At 41.6% G+C, this 11,965-nt stretch overlaps 3 protein-coding genes across 3 annotated transcripts in view; 1 reads left to right on the forward strand and 2 right to left on the reverse strand.

The window, feature by feature from the left end:
• Positions 1-300: 300 nt before the first annotated feature.
• trub2 (TruB pseudouridine (psi) synthase family member 2) lies at positions 301-3,920 on the reverse strand. The gene is made up of 8 exons (XM_017408125.3): positions 3,512-3,920; positions 3,273-3,404; positions 2,149-2,223; positions 2,002-2,063; positions 1,823-1,904; positions 1,667-1,739; positions 1,443-1,579; positions 301-1,351 (listed from the first exon to the last, which is right to left on the reverse strand). The coding sequence occupies exons 1-8, from the start codon at positions 3,627-3,629 to the stop codon at positions 1,029-1,031; spliced, it is 1,002 nt and encodes a 333-aa protein (XP_017263614.1). The 5' UTR covers positions 3,630-3,920; the 3' UTR covers positions 301-1,028.
• Positions 3,921-4,015: 95 nt separating this feature from the next.
• hdhd3 (haloacid dehalogenase-like hydrolase domain containing 3) lies at positions 4,016-6,367 on the forward strand. The gene is made up of 3 exons (XM_017408046.3): positions 4,016-4,162; positions 4,971-5,311; positions 5,459-6,367. The coding sequence occupies exons 2-3, from the start codon at positions 4,976-4,978 to the stop codon at positions 5,855-5,857; spliced, it is 735 nt and encodes a 244-aa protein (XP_017263535.1). The 5' UTR covers positions 4,016-4,162; positions 4,971-4,975; the 3' UTR covers positions 5,858-6,367.
• Positions 6,368-7,946: 1,579 nt separating this feature from the next.
• Positions 7,947-11,965, reverse strand: part of tgfa (transforming growth factor, alpha) — an 8,355-nt gene continuing 4,336 nt past the window's right edge. Inside the window, exons 5-7 of the mRNA XM_017408047.3 lie at positions 11,408-11,557; positions 11,197-11,288; positions 7,947-9,560 (exon numbers count right to left, since the gene is read on the reverse strand). Of these exons, the coding sequence (XP_017263536.3) occupies positions 9,553-9,560; positions 11,197-11,288; positions 11,408-11,557 (250 nt within the window). The 3' untranslated portion in view covers positions 7,947-9,552. The remainder of the gene's footprint in view (positions 9,561-11,196; positions 11,289-11,407; positions 11,558-11,965) is intronic.

An 11,965-nucleotide genomic window follows, 5' to 3' on the forward strand; every position in this document is an offset into this window, starting at 1 on the left:
TGTCCTGGAGTGAGTTGTGTTCTTCCAGCCCAACAAAGAAAACTGTGTTTTCCCCACCAGGACAAGAAGTCCTTCGAGATTACGAGGAGCATGAAAACAATAGCGCCACATCAATAAAGTCAAATAAGCCTCCAGCAGGAGGGTGGTTTTTTTTTAGCTGGATACAACTGAAGGGACTAAATGAAGCCTCAAAATGCTGCACATTTCAAGGCTAAATCCAAATATTAACTGTCATAACCAAATTACCAAGTTCTTTCTTGAAAATTGCTTAAGACAATAAAAAAATGGACTGAAACAAGATTTAAAGAAGCGTTTTATTCTGAAAGCCTGCAGCAATGAGCAACACTATTCCTGTCTTCTCTACAGCAGATGATGCTCACAGGGAGAGAACTGGCTCGCTGCCACGTCATTAAAGAGTATTCCAGGATAGATCAGACGGACACTTTAATGCCTAACAGGATGAGACCAGCAGGTCGAAGTCCCGCTGCAGCCTTGGAGACAGTTTAAAGGACATTACCGGAGCACGGACACTTGTATCACATTAAACACATGGACACTCAGATAAGTGGCGGAATAAAACAATGTTACACGGGTAATGGCAAAAAAGGAACACTTTTTTTTTTTTTTAAAGTAGGAAAGAAGTGAGACTGGGATTAAAGCAGTGGTTTGCTGTTGCAAAAAGGTCCTGGGTTCAAGTCTTTTCTGTGTGGAGTTTGCTTGTTTTCCTTGTGCAGCAGTGGGGTTTCTCCAGGTACTCCGGTTACCTCCTACAGTCCAACACAGCTGCTTAACTAGAGACACTAACTTGACCTTAGATGTGAGTGTGTGTCTGAGCCACCGGCTCCCCCACCGCCCAGAACAGCACAAAAAAAGCTACAAATGAGCTGTGAAAACAACACATCTTAGAGTCTTTCTGCATCTTTTTCAGACCAGCTTCTCAGATCAGAACCATGAGAAGTGATGTTGAGTTCAGGCTGCTGATCAGTTTTGTTTATTTAGCCACCAGTGGAATCCCACGGCCGCTTTTCTCACCGAGCTCCACCTGCCGACACATCTTCACTCGTTTCGCTCTGTTGAGCGGCCGTCACTTTTCCGACGGATGCTCCCAACACGGGTCTCTCGATCAGCAGCTGGGGGCGTTTCCTGTCTTTCTTCGAGGAGTGGTAGTTGTAGACGGCCCGCATGACATCAGCAGCACTCCAGTGGTGGCGGGTGAGCGCGTCCTGCAGGGTGAAAAACCCGTCCCGGGTCCGCCTCACTCCTTTGCACACCGCCGTGCTGCGCAGCTCGAGTCCTATCTCGTGCACAACTTTGCGTAAATATCTCTGACTTTCGTTCAGGCACTGCACCTCTGGGAAAGCAGAAGACACGAGCGTCAAACGGGACGCATGTTTTACGAAACTGGTAAACAAGACGCTTCTTGTGCTTCGCTGAGAGTTTACCTAAAGTGAATCTGGGGGGCTGGAAGTGCATGCAGCGTAGGCCTGTTAAAATAGGAGCCGATTTCCCATCTGGACCCAGTAAACCTTGCACGGCCAACTCATACGCCTCCTGTGAGTTCATGTCCACGTTAGAATACCTGTTAAAAGATAAAAACAAGTCGTAATCGTAGTACTTCACTGTGGCACTGATAAGTGATACACTGATACGGAAATAGCTAACATACAGCTTCAAGGCCTTCTGATTGGCTCCCTCCAGCATCGCAGTCACTCTCTCTAGTTTGTCCTGCGTGATGTGACCTGGAGAACAAGCTGATCTTTTAGAGACAAAAACTGTCAACGACTGAAACTTCGAAGAAACGACTCGAAGCAAAGCTGACTACCGTAAGTGGATCGTTCCACAACTCGCCCCGTGGGAGAGAAGTCATGTGTTGCTGTCCCAAATTCACAATCCAATGTATAATCCTGCATAAAAATAAATAAACACCAATGAATTTATTAATACTGCGCCGTAACTCCAGAGTTTAGATCTGGTTTAAAACCAGCAGGGATGTGAAATTACCCGTGTGGTTCGTGTGTTGTACAGATCATTCAGGGCTCGGTTTCCGTTCCCAACAGCAAGAACTGCAGAGCAGAAATTAGGGAATATTTTAAATATTTTTTGATTAAATGTAACACGTTCACTCTAAGATCAAGTGTAAACTTATACCGAGAACACCAGAGGACGAGGCATCCAGGCGATGTCCAACTCCAACTCGAATATGCTGAAATTCAGGTCCGGTTACTAAAACACAACAAAAAATGTTTACGATTTACTAAATCATTTAACAGCATTATATTTTATATAGAACAAACAATTCCCCTCCTGACTGGGACATTACAGACTGTGCTTTAGAAATAAAACCAGACTTTAAACTCAAAGTAAACAATAACTTGAATCGATCATCCTCTGAATGACCTTGTTGTGGAGGAATTTTAAAATTTGAGCTGCAAGTGTTTAAGTGTTTGTGCCGAAGCTGGAGAAACAACATTCTTCAAGAAGTCTTGTTCTTTTTTGTTTTTTCAGGTCAACTTTTTCAAAACTAAGGCTGGAAGCTGAAGAAAAGAAGCTTTTTCCTGGAAAACCCTCCCACCAAGCCTTACTTTTTTTAACGCATTTGTAAATGTATTCCAATAAACATTAGCAGCTAAAGAGCTGAAAGACGGCTGTAAATTCTGAGATGAAGCATTTGGGCTGTGACTAGGTTTGTGCTGCTGGGAGACAGTCTTAAAAACAAAGAAAACTCCTTAAAATGTGTAAGCGGGTCAACATAAGGCGGTAATTTAGTCTGTGATTCTTCAGCTTTGAGGATTATTCAAATTGTGTGAATGATGAGTCAGCATTCACACAATTAAACAGCTTTTAAAAATATTTCATGTTATTATTCAAAATACTTAACTTTATTTAAAACAAAACTCCCCGCAGATATATATTAGGATCTCCTTTAATCCTAAAATCATTTTAGCTGCAGTTTTGCCAGAATTTATGACTTGGTTAGACAGTTAATTAGATAAATTAGGAAACAAAGATTTACTTTGTGGAAAGACTTTGTTGCTTTAAACCTGAAACATTTTTTAGCAGAAAGTTTTAGCTTCTTCAGCAAAGTCTTTCAGCACTGTAGTTCTTCTTTGTCTTTTGTTTTACCCAAAAAGAACAAAACTAAGACCTTTCTCTCACCACAGAAAGACTAACTTTCAAGACTCTGGGGCAGAGAAACTAACATCATTATGACAGCAAAGGTTCAGTGAAACGTCAATAACCTATAAGACTGTTCCTCAGATTTATCTGCATACCTAGAGGATGCTTGGACAGAGCAGGCAGTGAGGCTGCATACACTGAGAGTCCTCTGGGGGCTTCAGCTTCATCGCTGGAACCCTCCAAAAAGCGAACTTCGTGAGGGACTGGCGGAGGTGAAGCGTTTACACCTGGAGGACGACACATTCTGATGATTTTACGTCATTACAAAATATAACTTTTGACATGTGACGTTCGGATGTTGGACACAGTTCGTAAAACCACCATGACGTCTCACCTTTCAGAAGATTAGTCTCGATGGTGTCCCGCACAAGTTTCCAGTGCACACCGACGGGTTTGTAAACACAAAACAGGCCCTCTAACCTCCGGAACGTCCGAATAGCTGGAGTTGCCATTGCGCTACCAGCAAACTGTTCTTAGTTTATGAAAAATAAACGACATCGTTTGATATTTCTTATAAACAGCAGTCAGTAGTTGATGTTTGTCCTTCCTTGACTGAACATGTGAACATTTGCGCATGCGCACATTTTGCGTGAACGTTTGCGCATGCGCGTATGTCGGGTTTTAGGTTTGGGGTAATGGCTGCATACTGCCACCTGCTGGAGTGGATGTATTTAAAAACGACAATTTAAACACGGAATGAGGATTTATTTAGCTGACGCCGTAGTAATTCAAAAATAAGTTACACGATTTTTAAGTTGGAAAAAAAAATTAAGTCAAAATATGTAATGAGAGTAAATTATTTTTTATTACTCTCATAAAAAGGGGCGACACCAGTTTTCCAACAGATGGCAATAAAAGCCCGAACCTCCTGCAGAGAGGATGACGAGGAGCAAGATGAAGAAGAGGAGAAAAGGGACACTAACTTTGTTTTGGTGACCTTTATTTTAAAACCGCCGACATCGACAGTCGCGAGGACTTTATATTGGTAAATTTAAAACGTCAAATCTGGTTTCTGTTTCGGTGTGTCTCTTTAACATGGCGTCATATGTTAACAGCTGGTGTACGTCGAGTTACAGAGTGTTGACAGCAGCTACCGTAGAAAAAGAAAAAAAAGTAAAACGTAAAAGCCTGATACCACCCTAACCAGGAAGTCGATTCAGCTAACGTCTCTGGTCGTTTGTTCATGGTCAGAACCAGTTACCAGGACAACGGAGACAGCTTACTGAAGTGACGTCACATAGTTACTGTTGTTAGCATCGAAATATATGACTGTTGGATGTTCTGATGATGAACCGCAGAGCGCACATTTTGGCTCGAAATAATTCCGCGGATGAGCTCAGGTTTATACGTGAGGGCTGCGTTCCATTTCCACACCTGTACAGGACTCTGGTTCCTGAAGCGCATGCGCAAAAGCAGATCTTCCGTATTTACCTCCCTAAGGGGAATTTACTTTATTCATCTCCTAAAGGAAATTTTTATTAACTTGAATTTTCTTCCACTTGATAAGTCTAAATTACTATCACTTTATATTCATTTTATTACTACTAATATTAAGACTTATTTTTGTTTTTGTGTGCAGCTGCCAGTTTTTTTATAAAATCAGAATAACCATTCTAAAGTGATTTATTCTGCTAAGGTAGATAAGAATAAGTAATCTGTGTTTTTCTACAGTAAATTAAACAAGTTTAGGATCTTTCCATTACACTTGACTAAGTGAATGATTAAAATAACTGTTGCCCACTTTGTCTTTAGTTTTCTCAGTTATTAATGTGTCTTTTTTTCTGTCTGCGCAGCTCTAATGCAAGCTCGAAGTCCTCTGCGCTGGGTGCTGTGGGATGTTAAAGACACCCTGGTGAGCGTGCTCGGGTCCGCTGGGGTGCAGTACTGCAAGGAGGCTGAAAAACTGGGCCTGAGCCTCAGTCATGCGGAGGTCGACGCTGCTTTCGGGCGGGTGTATCGAGATTATTCCAGCAGGTATCCAAACTATGGTGTATCTCAGGGTCTGACTGCCCAGTTATGGTGGATGAGAGTGGTGAAAGACACTCTGTCCCAGTGCAGGGTCCAGGATCCAGCCGTGTTAAATACTGTGGCTTACAATGCTTATTTGAACTTCAAAAATGCAGCAAACTGGGAGGTAAGCAGCGTTAGACACATTCATACACACCGAACAAAGGAGTTTACTTCAAATGTGATTTAGACTTGTGTTTAATGTTAGTTTCTCATATTGTTTACGTTCGCTGAAACATCCAGGCCGAATCTGTGTGACGCTCTTTCCTTTCAGATGTATCCCGACGCAAAGCCGGCCCTGGAGAGATGTTCCTCTCTCGGACTGAAGCTGGGTGTGGTCTCCAATTTCGACAACCGCCTCGAAGCAGTTTTACAGAGCTGCGGGATGCTGTCGCACTTCAGCTTTGTGATCTCATCGGAGGCCGCCGGCGTCCCGAAGCCCAGTCCGGCCATCTTTGTTCAGGCGCTGCAGAAATGCGGCACGCCGGCTGACAGCGTGGCTCACGTCGGGGACCACTTAGTGAACGATTACCTCGCATCGAGGTCCGCCGGCTTGCATGGGTTTCTTTTAGACCGACACAACAAGCACATAGACGCTGACGTTCCTCATGAGCACCGGATTGTGTCGCTGGACGAACTGCCGTCACGACTTCAGCAGCTTATGCACCAATAACAAGGGGTTAATGTTAGGTATTTAGATATGCGGGTCTATGTGGTCTTACAACCTGGGGTTTTTATTTTTGATTATAAGTGATGGCACTACACAAAACACTTCACCTTTTAGTTACATGGGACAAATTTTTATGTATAATTATGAAAATATAAATCTGAAAAGTTCAGATTGCGTATAAATCAACCCTTCGCTTTGAAGCCTCAGCTGTCACCTTCAGAAACCACGTAAGCTCTACCTGTGTGCAGTCTGAACGTCACATGAGCTCAGTGTGTTCAGGAACACACCTGTCGGGACTGGCCTCAGAACTAACACCCCGGAGCAGAAATAAGAGACAACAACAACAAGTGAATTCAGTTTTAATTTTGTATGGAAATTGGTTTTATTTACCTGATAAACATTAGGGAAATTAGACAGAAACAAAGAGATAATTCATACATACAAAGTGAGGTAAAGCTCTGTGGTTAAATATAAAAAGACACCATTTTTTCAATAAATACAGTTTTTGATCCACTCATTTTTTTATTTTTTATGCTTTAAGAAGAAGGGTTTCCTTATTTATTTATTTTTTAAAGTGGTCTGAAACAGTCATTCTTCAGCCTTTCTAATGGCTCTATTTAGACATTGGTTGCTTTTTCCTCTCATTTCCAGTCCAATCATTGTACAAGTTTCAGAGGAATGCTCTTTTTTAAAATGATAAGCCACATAACACAGACAGTATTCAAACTACATTAACTACAACAGATTTGGTTACACTTTGGTGCCTCCATCAGACAAAAAAAAAGTAAATGTGCAAAATTAATGAAGGCCTTGTACACAGAGATATAAATTACAGGAAGACATTTTATCGTAATAATTTCAAATACTAAACCACTTAGATGGCCGTAACCTGTGATTGTAATGTTTGAGATCTCTTTATTGTATGAATTTCACTCAGAAAAGACAAAAACAACACGATTATTAAGAGGTGGAAACATGTGGACATATTCTTTCTAACCAACGATCAGAAGTCAGTGTAGTTTGTGTTCGTAGGCAACATGGAACAAGTTAAAGCAACAACTTCAGCCGGACGGATAAAGACAGAAACACGGTGTGTGAGCTGAATCACCAGGGTCTGTGTGAAGACTCATCAGGAGAGCTCTTTAGATCGGTTACCTCCACGAAGTCTGGGCTGGACTGACCTTTTAACTGAAGCTGCTCAGTCTTGATCTTTTCTAATGATTTGTTTCAGTGCTAAGAAGCAGGAATAGATCCGGATTGCTTAAGCCTAATACCTTCGTAAATACGCTTATTTTTAACCATCTGGTCAGAAGCTGATAGTGCGGTTGTCGGTCCTGCGGATCAAAAAGGGGCCGACGAAAAAGAAAGAGGTCTAGAGATCGGAAAAAGCATCGAGGGGCCCAGGAATCTAAATCATGGTTCCAGCCTGTTGTGGAGAATCAGACCTGGTATTTTTCCCCCCAAACCAATTTAAGACTTCATTGGACTTTAACAGCAAAAACGACAACAAAATTCTTCTACCTGGTGTCCAATAAACGTGAACAGACAGTTTTAAAATGTTATTTAATGTGTTACCCCGTCAATGAGCGTCCTCTGCTCGATAGTTTATCTTTAGAAATGCAACCGCGAGAGCCGCTTAATTCAAAGCCAGTTTAGTCGCTCAGCCAGTCGGCTCTAAAGGGCTCCGCAGAAATCCAATTGCTGACATAATGGGATTTTAAAACGAAGCCTTTCTGTCAGACAACAAGAGAGAGGAGCGCGGCATTAGAGAGGAAGACACCAACCCTGTGGCTTCCAAACAAAACAAAAACACAAACAGGAAGAGTCAGCCGTGTGAGAAGAAACGCCTCAACAGAAACGGGTCTGGGAAAAGAAGAAGAAGAGGAGGAGGAGGACCAAATCATTTCCTTCAGCTATAAAAGCACTCAGGAGTTTGGCTCGTTGTGGAAAACGTGCCCCGAGGTTCAGGGTGCCGAGGAAGAGGAGCGCGGAGAGTCGGGGAAGATCAGAGCGCTTGAAGAGAGGGCCGAAGAAGAAACCCGAGAGAGCAGGAGGAGCGGTCGATCAGCACATTTACGAAAGGACACAGACAAGCACTTGCATTTTTAATTGTTCATTGGAAAGCAAACATATATTGGAAGCCTTCCAGCTGTGACAACATAAAGAACATTAAGGTCTTTTCAGATGATTTTTCTTTGAAACACTCCAAGCAGACTGAGGGGTTTTTGACACATCAATATGATAACAACGTCAGCAAAGCAAATATCAGATCCTGTAAACAGAAACAACTTTTATCCTCTCAGTTTTTTGGCATACAAAATACCATCACATTGATTATATACATATAGATTTTTTTTTTTTTTAAACCACAAAGCACGTGTTCAGGCATTAGTTTGACGTCAGTTTGTAAATATTTTAAATTCCTTCACTCCAGATCATTTTTTTTAAGCAATCAGAGGCTTTTTTTTTTTTCCTTTAAAAAGCTCTTGCTGCAACCCTCTTCTGTTTTCTGTTGCAGCTTTAAAAATACAAGCTGCGGTTTAAGAGCATGCATCCTCAGGTGGACATGTCCAAACGATGCCTCCTTCCCCCCCGGTGCTCATTCAGGCAGAGTGTAATATTTGGCATCTCCACATGCGGATGCGTTCGGTTTTCAAGTGACACCATTGTGCAGCGTGTACATTAATTATATGTATATATATATATATATATATATGAACAGCAAGCATATTTATAGAAAAGTGCACTAATAAAAAAGTGTAGCGTAAGAAAAAAGTGGCCACCCAGGATGTGCATGTGTCGGCTACAGCTTGCAAATCCAAAAACGAAAGCCTCTGATTCAAAAGTCATGTTCAAGTACAGCTCAGGAATAACAAAAGAAAAAAAAGAAAAATAAATCAAACTGACAAATCATTCGAGTTCAGTCACAACGTTGGAGGGATCAAGACTTTTCGTTAGAACAGTTCCAAGTTATTGTTTATAATAAATGATGATTAAAGTCCAGAAAATGTAAAACACAGACAGACCAGTTCAGCAATTCCTACTTCTATCAGGTGACGTGAGATTCTAGTTTTTAAAAAAAAAGAAAACACTAAAACACTTTTAAAGCATCGGTTTTTCACCTCCGTCAGTTCATAAAAAAGTCCTCCGTGTTTGCAGGGTTCAAGAAGAAAAAAAAAAATGTGCAAAGGTAATAAAAGACAAAAATAGGAATTGTGAAATGAGCGACTGCTGTCAAAAAAATAAATAAATAGATCATGGCTTTTTAGCTTTTTCACAGGGTTAATGGTCTTGCAGAGGATTCCTCGTGTCCTTTAGAGCGAGTAATGAACAAAAAAAGGAAGAAACGCAGAGTTCCTCCAGTGCGGGATTTGTCAGCATCTTTGTTTTCAGAGGCTCAAACAGACTGTTGCAGTTCTGAGCGGATTTCCACAGAAACAAAGAGCAAAGGTACGCAAGTTCATGGTTTGTCGCAGTCCAAACGGTCCCAGTTTGTGGGAGGAAAAAAAAAAGAACGCAACAAAACATCTCACCTCTCAAATTAGGAGGCCCGATTGCGGTCACATGAAAGGTAAAGCCACTTTGCCTCGGGTCAGTCGTTCTGTCTTCTTTTGGATCCAATCCAGAAGGACTGCTGGGCCGCACAGATGAGAAACACGCAGTGACGCCGAAAGCTTGAGTTCAAACGAAACATCTCGTCAGACCACTGAAATTTAAATAAGACAGCAGTGATTAAATATTCATGTTACAGTCCAAAGTTCACCCACACCCTGCGCAGAAATCTCATCCCTGACATGGATATTATCAGAACATCATGCTTGCAATTATTCATTTTTAAATCTGAATGATTACACAAAGTACTTTTATGATTTGGTATGTAGATTTACACAGATCAAAAATGTGTTTTAAAGCTGATTCTAATGTAAATTTGGAAATAAAAAAAAAGGTCTGAGCAGCTGCATTTAGGCAAGTGGTTTAAAGAAGTTGTAGCTGCTTCGCCGAGATTTAAAAACAGAGCCTGAACTGTTGTTAACTTCGAGAATTGGTTTAGGTGGTCAGAAACAAACCAAGAACCACCAAATCGATCTACCATGGATGGAAGCAGCTAAACACCAGCGTACCTTCCAAGAGTCGACAACAAAGTCAGGCTCAAGGATATGTCTGGAAGTGTAAAATTGAAATTTAACACTGAAAACACGTTCAGCTTTTAAACATATCAGCAGCGTCTCATCCTGGGGTTGGTTTGCTCCAAAAGGAACAATTAGTAGAATTTGAATGGAACAACTAAAAAAAATTTTTAAAACTGGACAACCTTCAAAATTCGTCATCAGTTCAAATCTGCTGACCTCAAACATCCATCAAACATGGTTTGTGGATGTGGAATGAGTTGGCAAACCATAAAAACAACGACTGCCATGTAAACGTCAGGTATGCGCCACAAAATTCATTCGGTTTTATTTCTAATGAGTTTGACTAATAGAAGTGATGAATTACTGAGTCATAATTCTGCCAAAACGCATCTGAGGGCATCTACTTAAAGTGATGAGTAACACTCAACCACATCAGTGCTGCTTTTACGCTCCATCTTGTTTCAGTATGACCAAAACAATATAAAAACACTAATTTTGCCCCATTAAAAGAACGATGCAGAGACATGACTAAAGACCAACCCTTTCCGCTCATCTACAGGATAAACACAAACTTCTCCAACTAATCCCATAAGAGAAGCGTTAAAATCAAATCAGTGAGCTACATTATTGAACCGGGGTGACACAACCACTATGGGGGGGGAAATTAGTCTGTAGTCAGAAATATAGGAGTTATTCAAACACACCTTGTCTTCATTTAAGCTTCTGACTGAAATTAAAAAGAAAAATCTGCAGGTTCAACATATTCTGTTCAATCAGACTAACTCTGGAAACAAGTTGCTGATAATACAGCTAAAATTCTTTGAGGTGTTCACCTGAATTAAACGTGCCTTTGACTGAGAGCTACAGAGAAAAATTAAACCAATGAGACACTTTATAAAGCAAATCACAATTAATCTGTTATAGTGCTTATAGCATGTTTTGAATGACGTCCAAAGACCATTTTTAAACAAAAGCAGACCTATTCCTGTCACAGTCATTTACATCTCCACCTCCAAGTGAAGCTGTGTACTCGTTGCCTTGACACAACCGGTGTGTGCGTGCAACATGTTTTGGACCTTTGTGGCTCTTTCCGTTCGTCATCAAAGTCACTCCAGCACTCCTCGTGCTCACCCAACGCTTTGTTCAATCACGGAAATGCGACTTCCATGGTGCACTTTTATAAAAACCCAAGAGAAAAGCAGAGATAAGTACCACTCTCCGGTGGATAGCAGGATGCTCCGTGCTTTTCTGTCACGTAGAGATGCGCACGACTCCGCCGCCGACAGTCCTGCCTCCACCAGCAACTGGAGAAGGAGAAGGAGGAGGGAAAAACAGAAATGAAGCGGTCCCACAGAGCTTCAGGGTTATCCTCTTAAACACTGCAGCTGATCGTCAGCTACGACGCTAAAATTCAACGACTTACTGTAAGAATGAGCACAACACCATGATGAGAACGCAGCCGATCACGCACAGCACCAGCACTGTGGCAACGGCCTGCTGCCTGTGATTGGTCGCCACCACGGCGAGCAGGTCCGCGTGCTCGCACCTCAACCCGACGAAGCCTGGGTGGCACCTGCAGCACAGACAGAAAAACCGATCAGGACTTCATTCAGGGAAAACACAGCTTAAAAAGTCTGTTTTTTTTCTGCTCATTTGGTTTAAAGCAGCAGCTTTCCTGTGCGGCATCTTATCTGCAGTTTTTCCAGAAACCGTATCCCCCCAAGTCCAGCTTCTGATCGCTAGTTACAGCTTTAGATCTGAGGATTTTATTATTGCCTCCGTTGACAGATGGCAGCAATTTGCTCCAACATGAGGTAGAGTTCCAGAGTTTGAAAAGAGCACAAGAAACAACAAAACAAGCTGATAAAGTCAGCCAGACTATAATGTTTCCATGTGGGAAAAAATCAACTTCACTTTGCCTTTTCTTTGTTTTCGGTTGTAAAAGTTGTGGGTTTTTTTTTTTTTTTTAACTCCAGCATCT

This window comes from Kryptolebias marmoratus, linkage group LG4, assembly GCF_001649575.2.
Source record: "Kryptolebias marmoratus isolate JLee-2015 linkage group LG4, ASM164957v2, whole genome shotgun sequence".
Lineage (NCBI taxonomy): Eukaryota > Metazoa > Chordata > Actinopteri > Cyprinodontiformes > Rivulidae > Kryptolebias > Kryptolebias marmoratus.

Coding starts and splice junctions, on each gene's coding strand:
- trub2 (XM_017408125.3), bottom strand. CDS start 3,629: ATGGCAACTCCAGCTATTCGGACGTTCCGGAGGTTAGAGGGCCTGTTT. Junction 2,064..2,148: donor CTCGTCCTCTGGTGTTCTCG/GTATAAGTTTAC, acceptor TCTGCTCTGCAG/TTCTTGCTGTTGGGAACGGA. Junction 1,740..1,822: donor TGTGGAACGATCCACTTACG/GTAGTCAGCTTT, acceptor CTTGTTCTCCAG/GTCACATCACGCAGGACAAA.
- hdhd3 (XM_017408046.3), top strand. CDS start 4,976: ATGCAAGCTCGAAGTCCTCTGCGCTGGGTGCTGTGGGATGTTAAAGAC. Junction 5,312..5,458: donor AAAATGCAGCAAACTGGGAG/GTAAGCAGCGTT, acceptor CTTTCCTTTCAG/ATGTATCCCGACGCAAAGCC.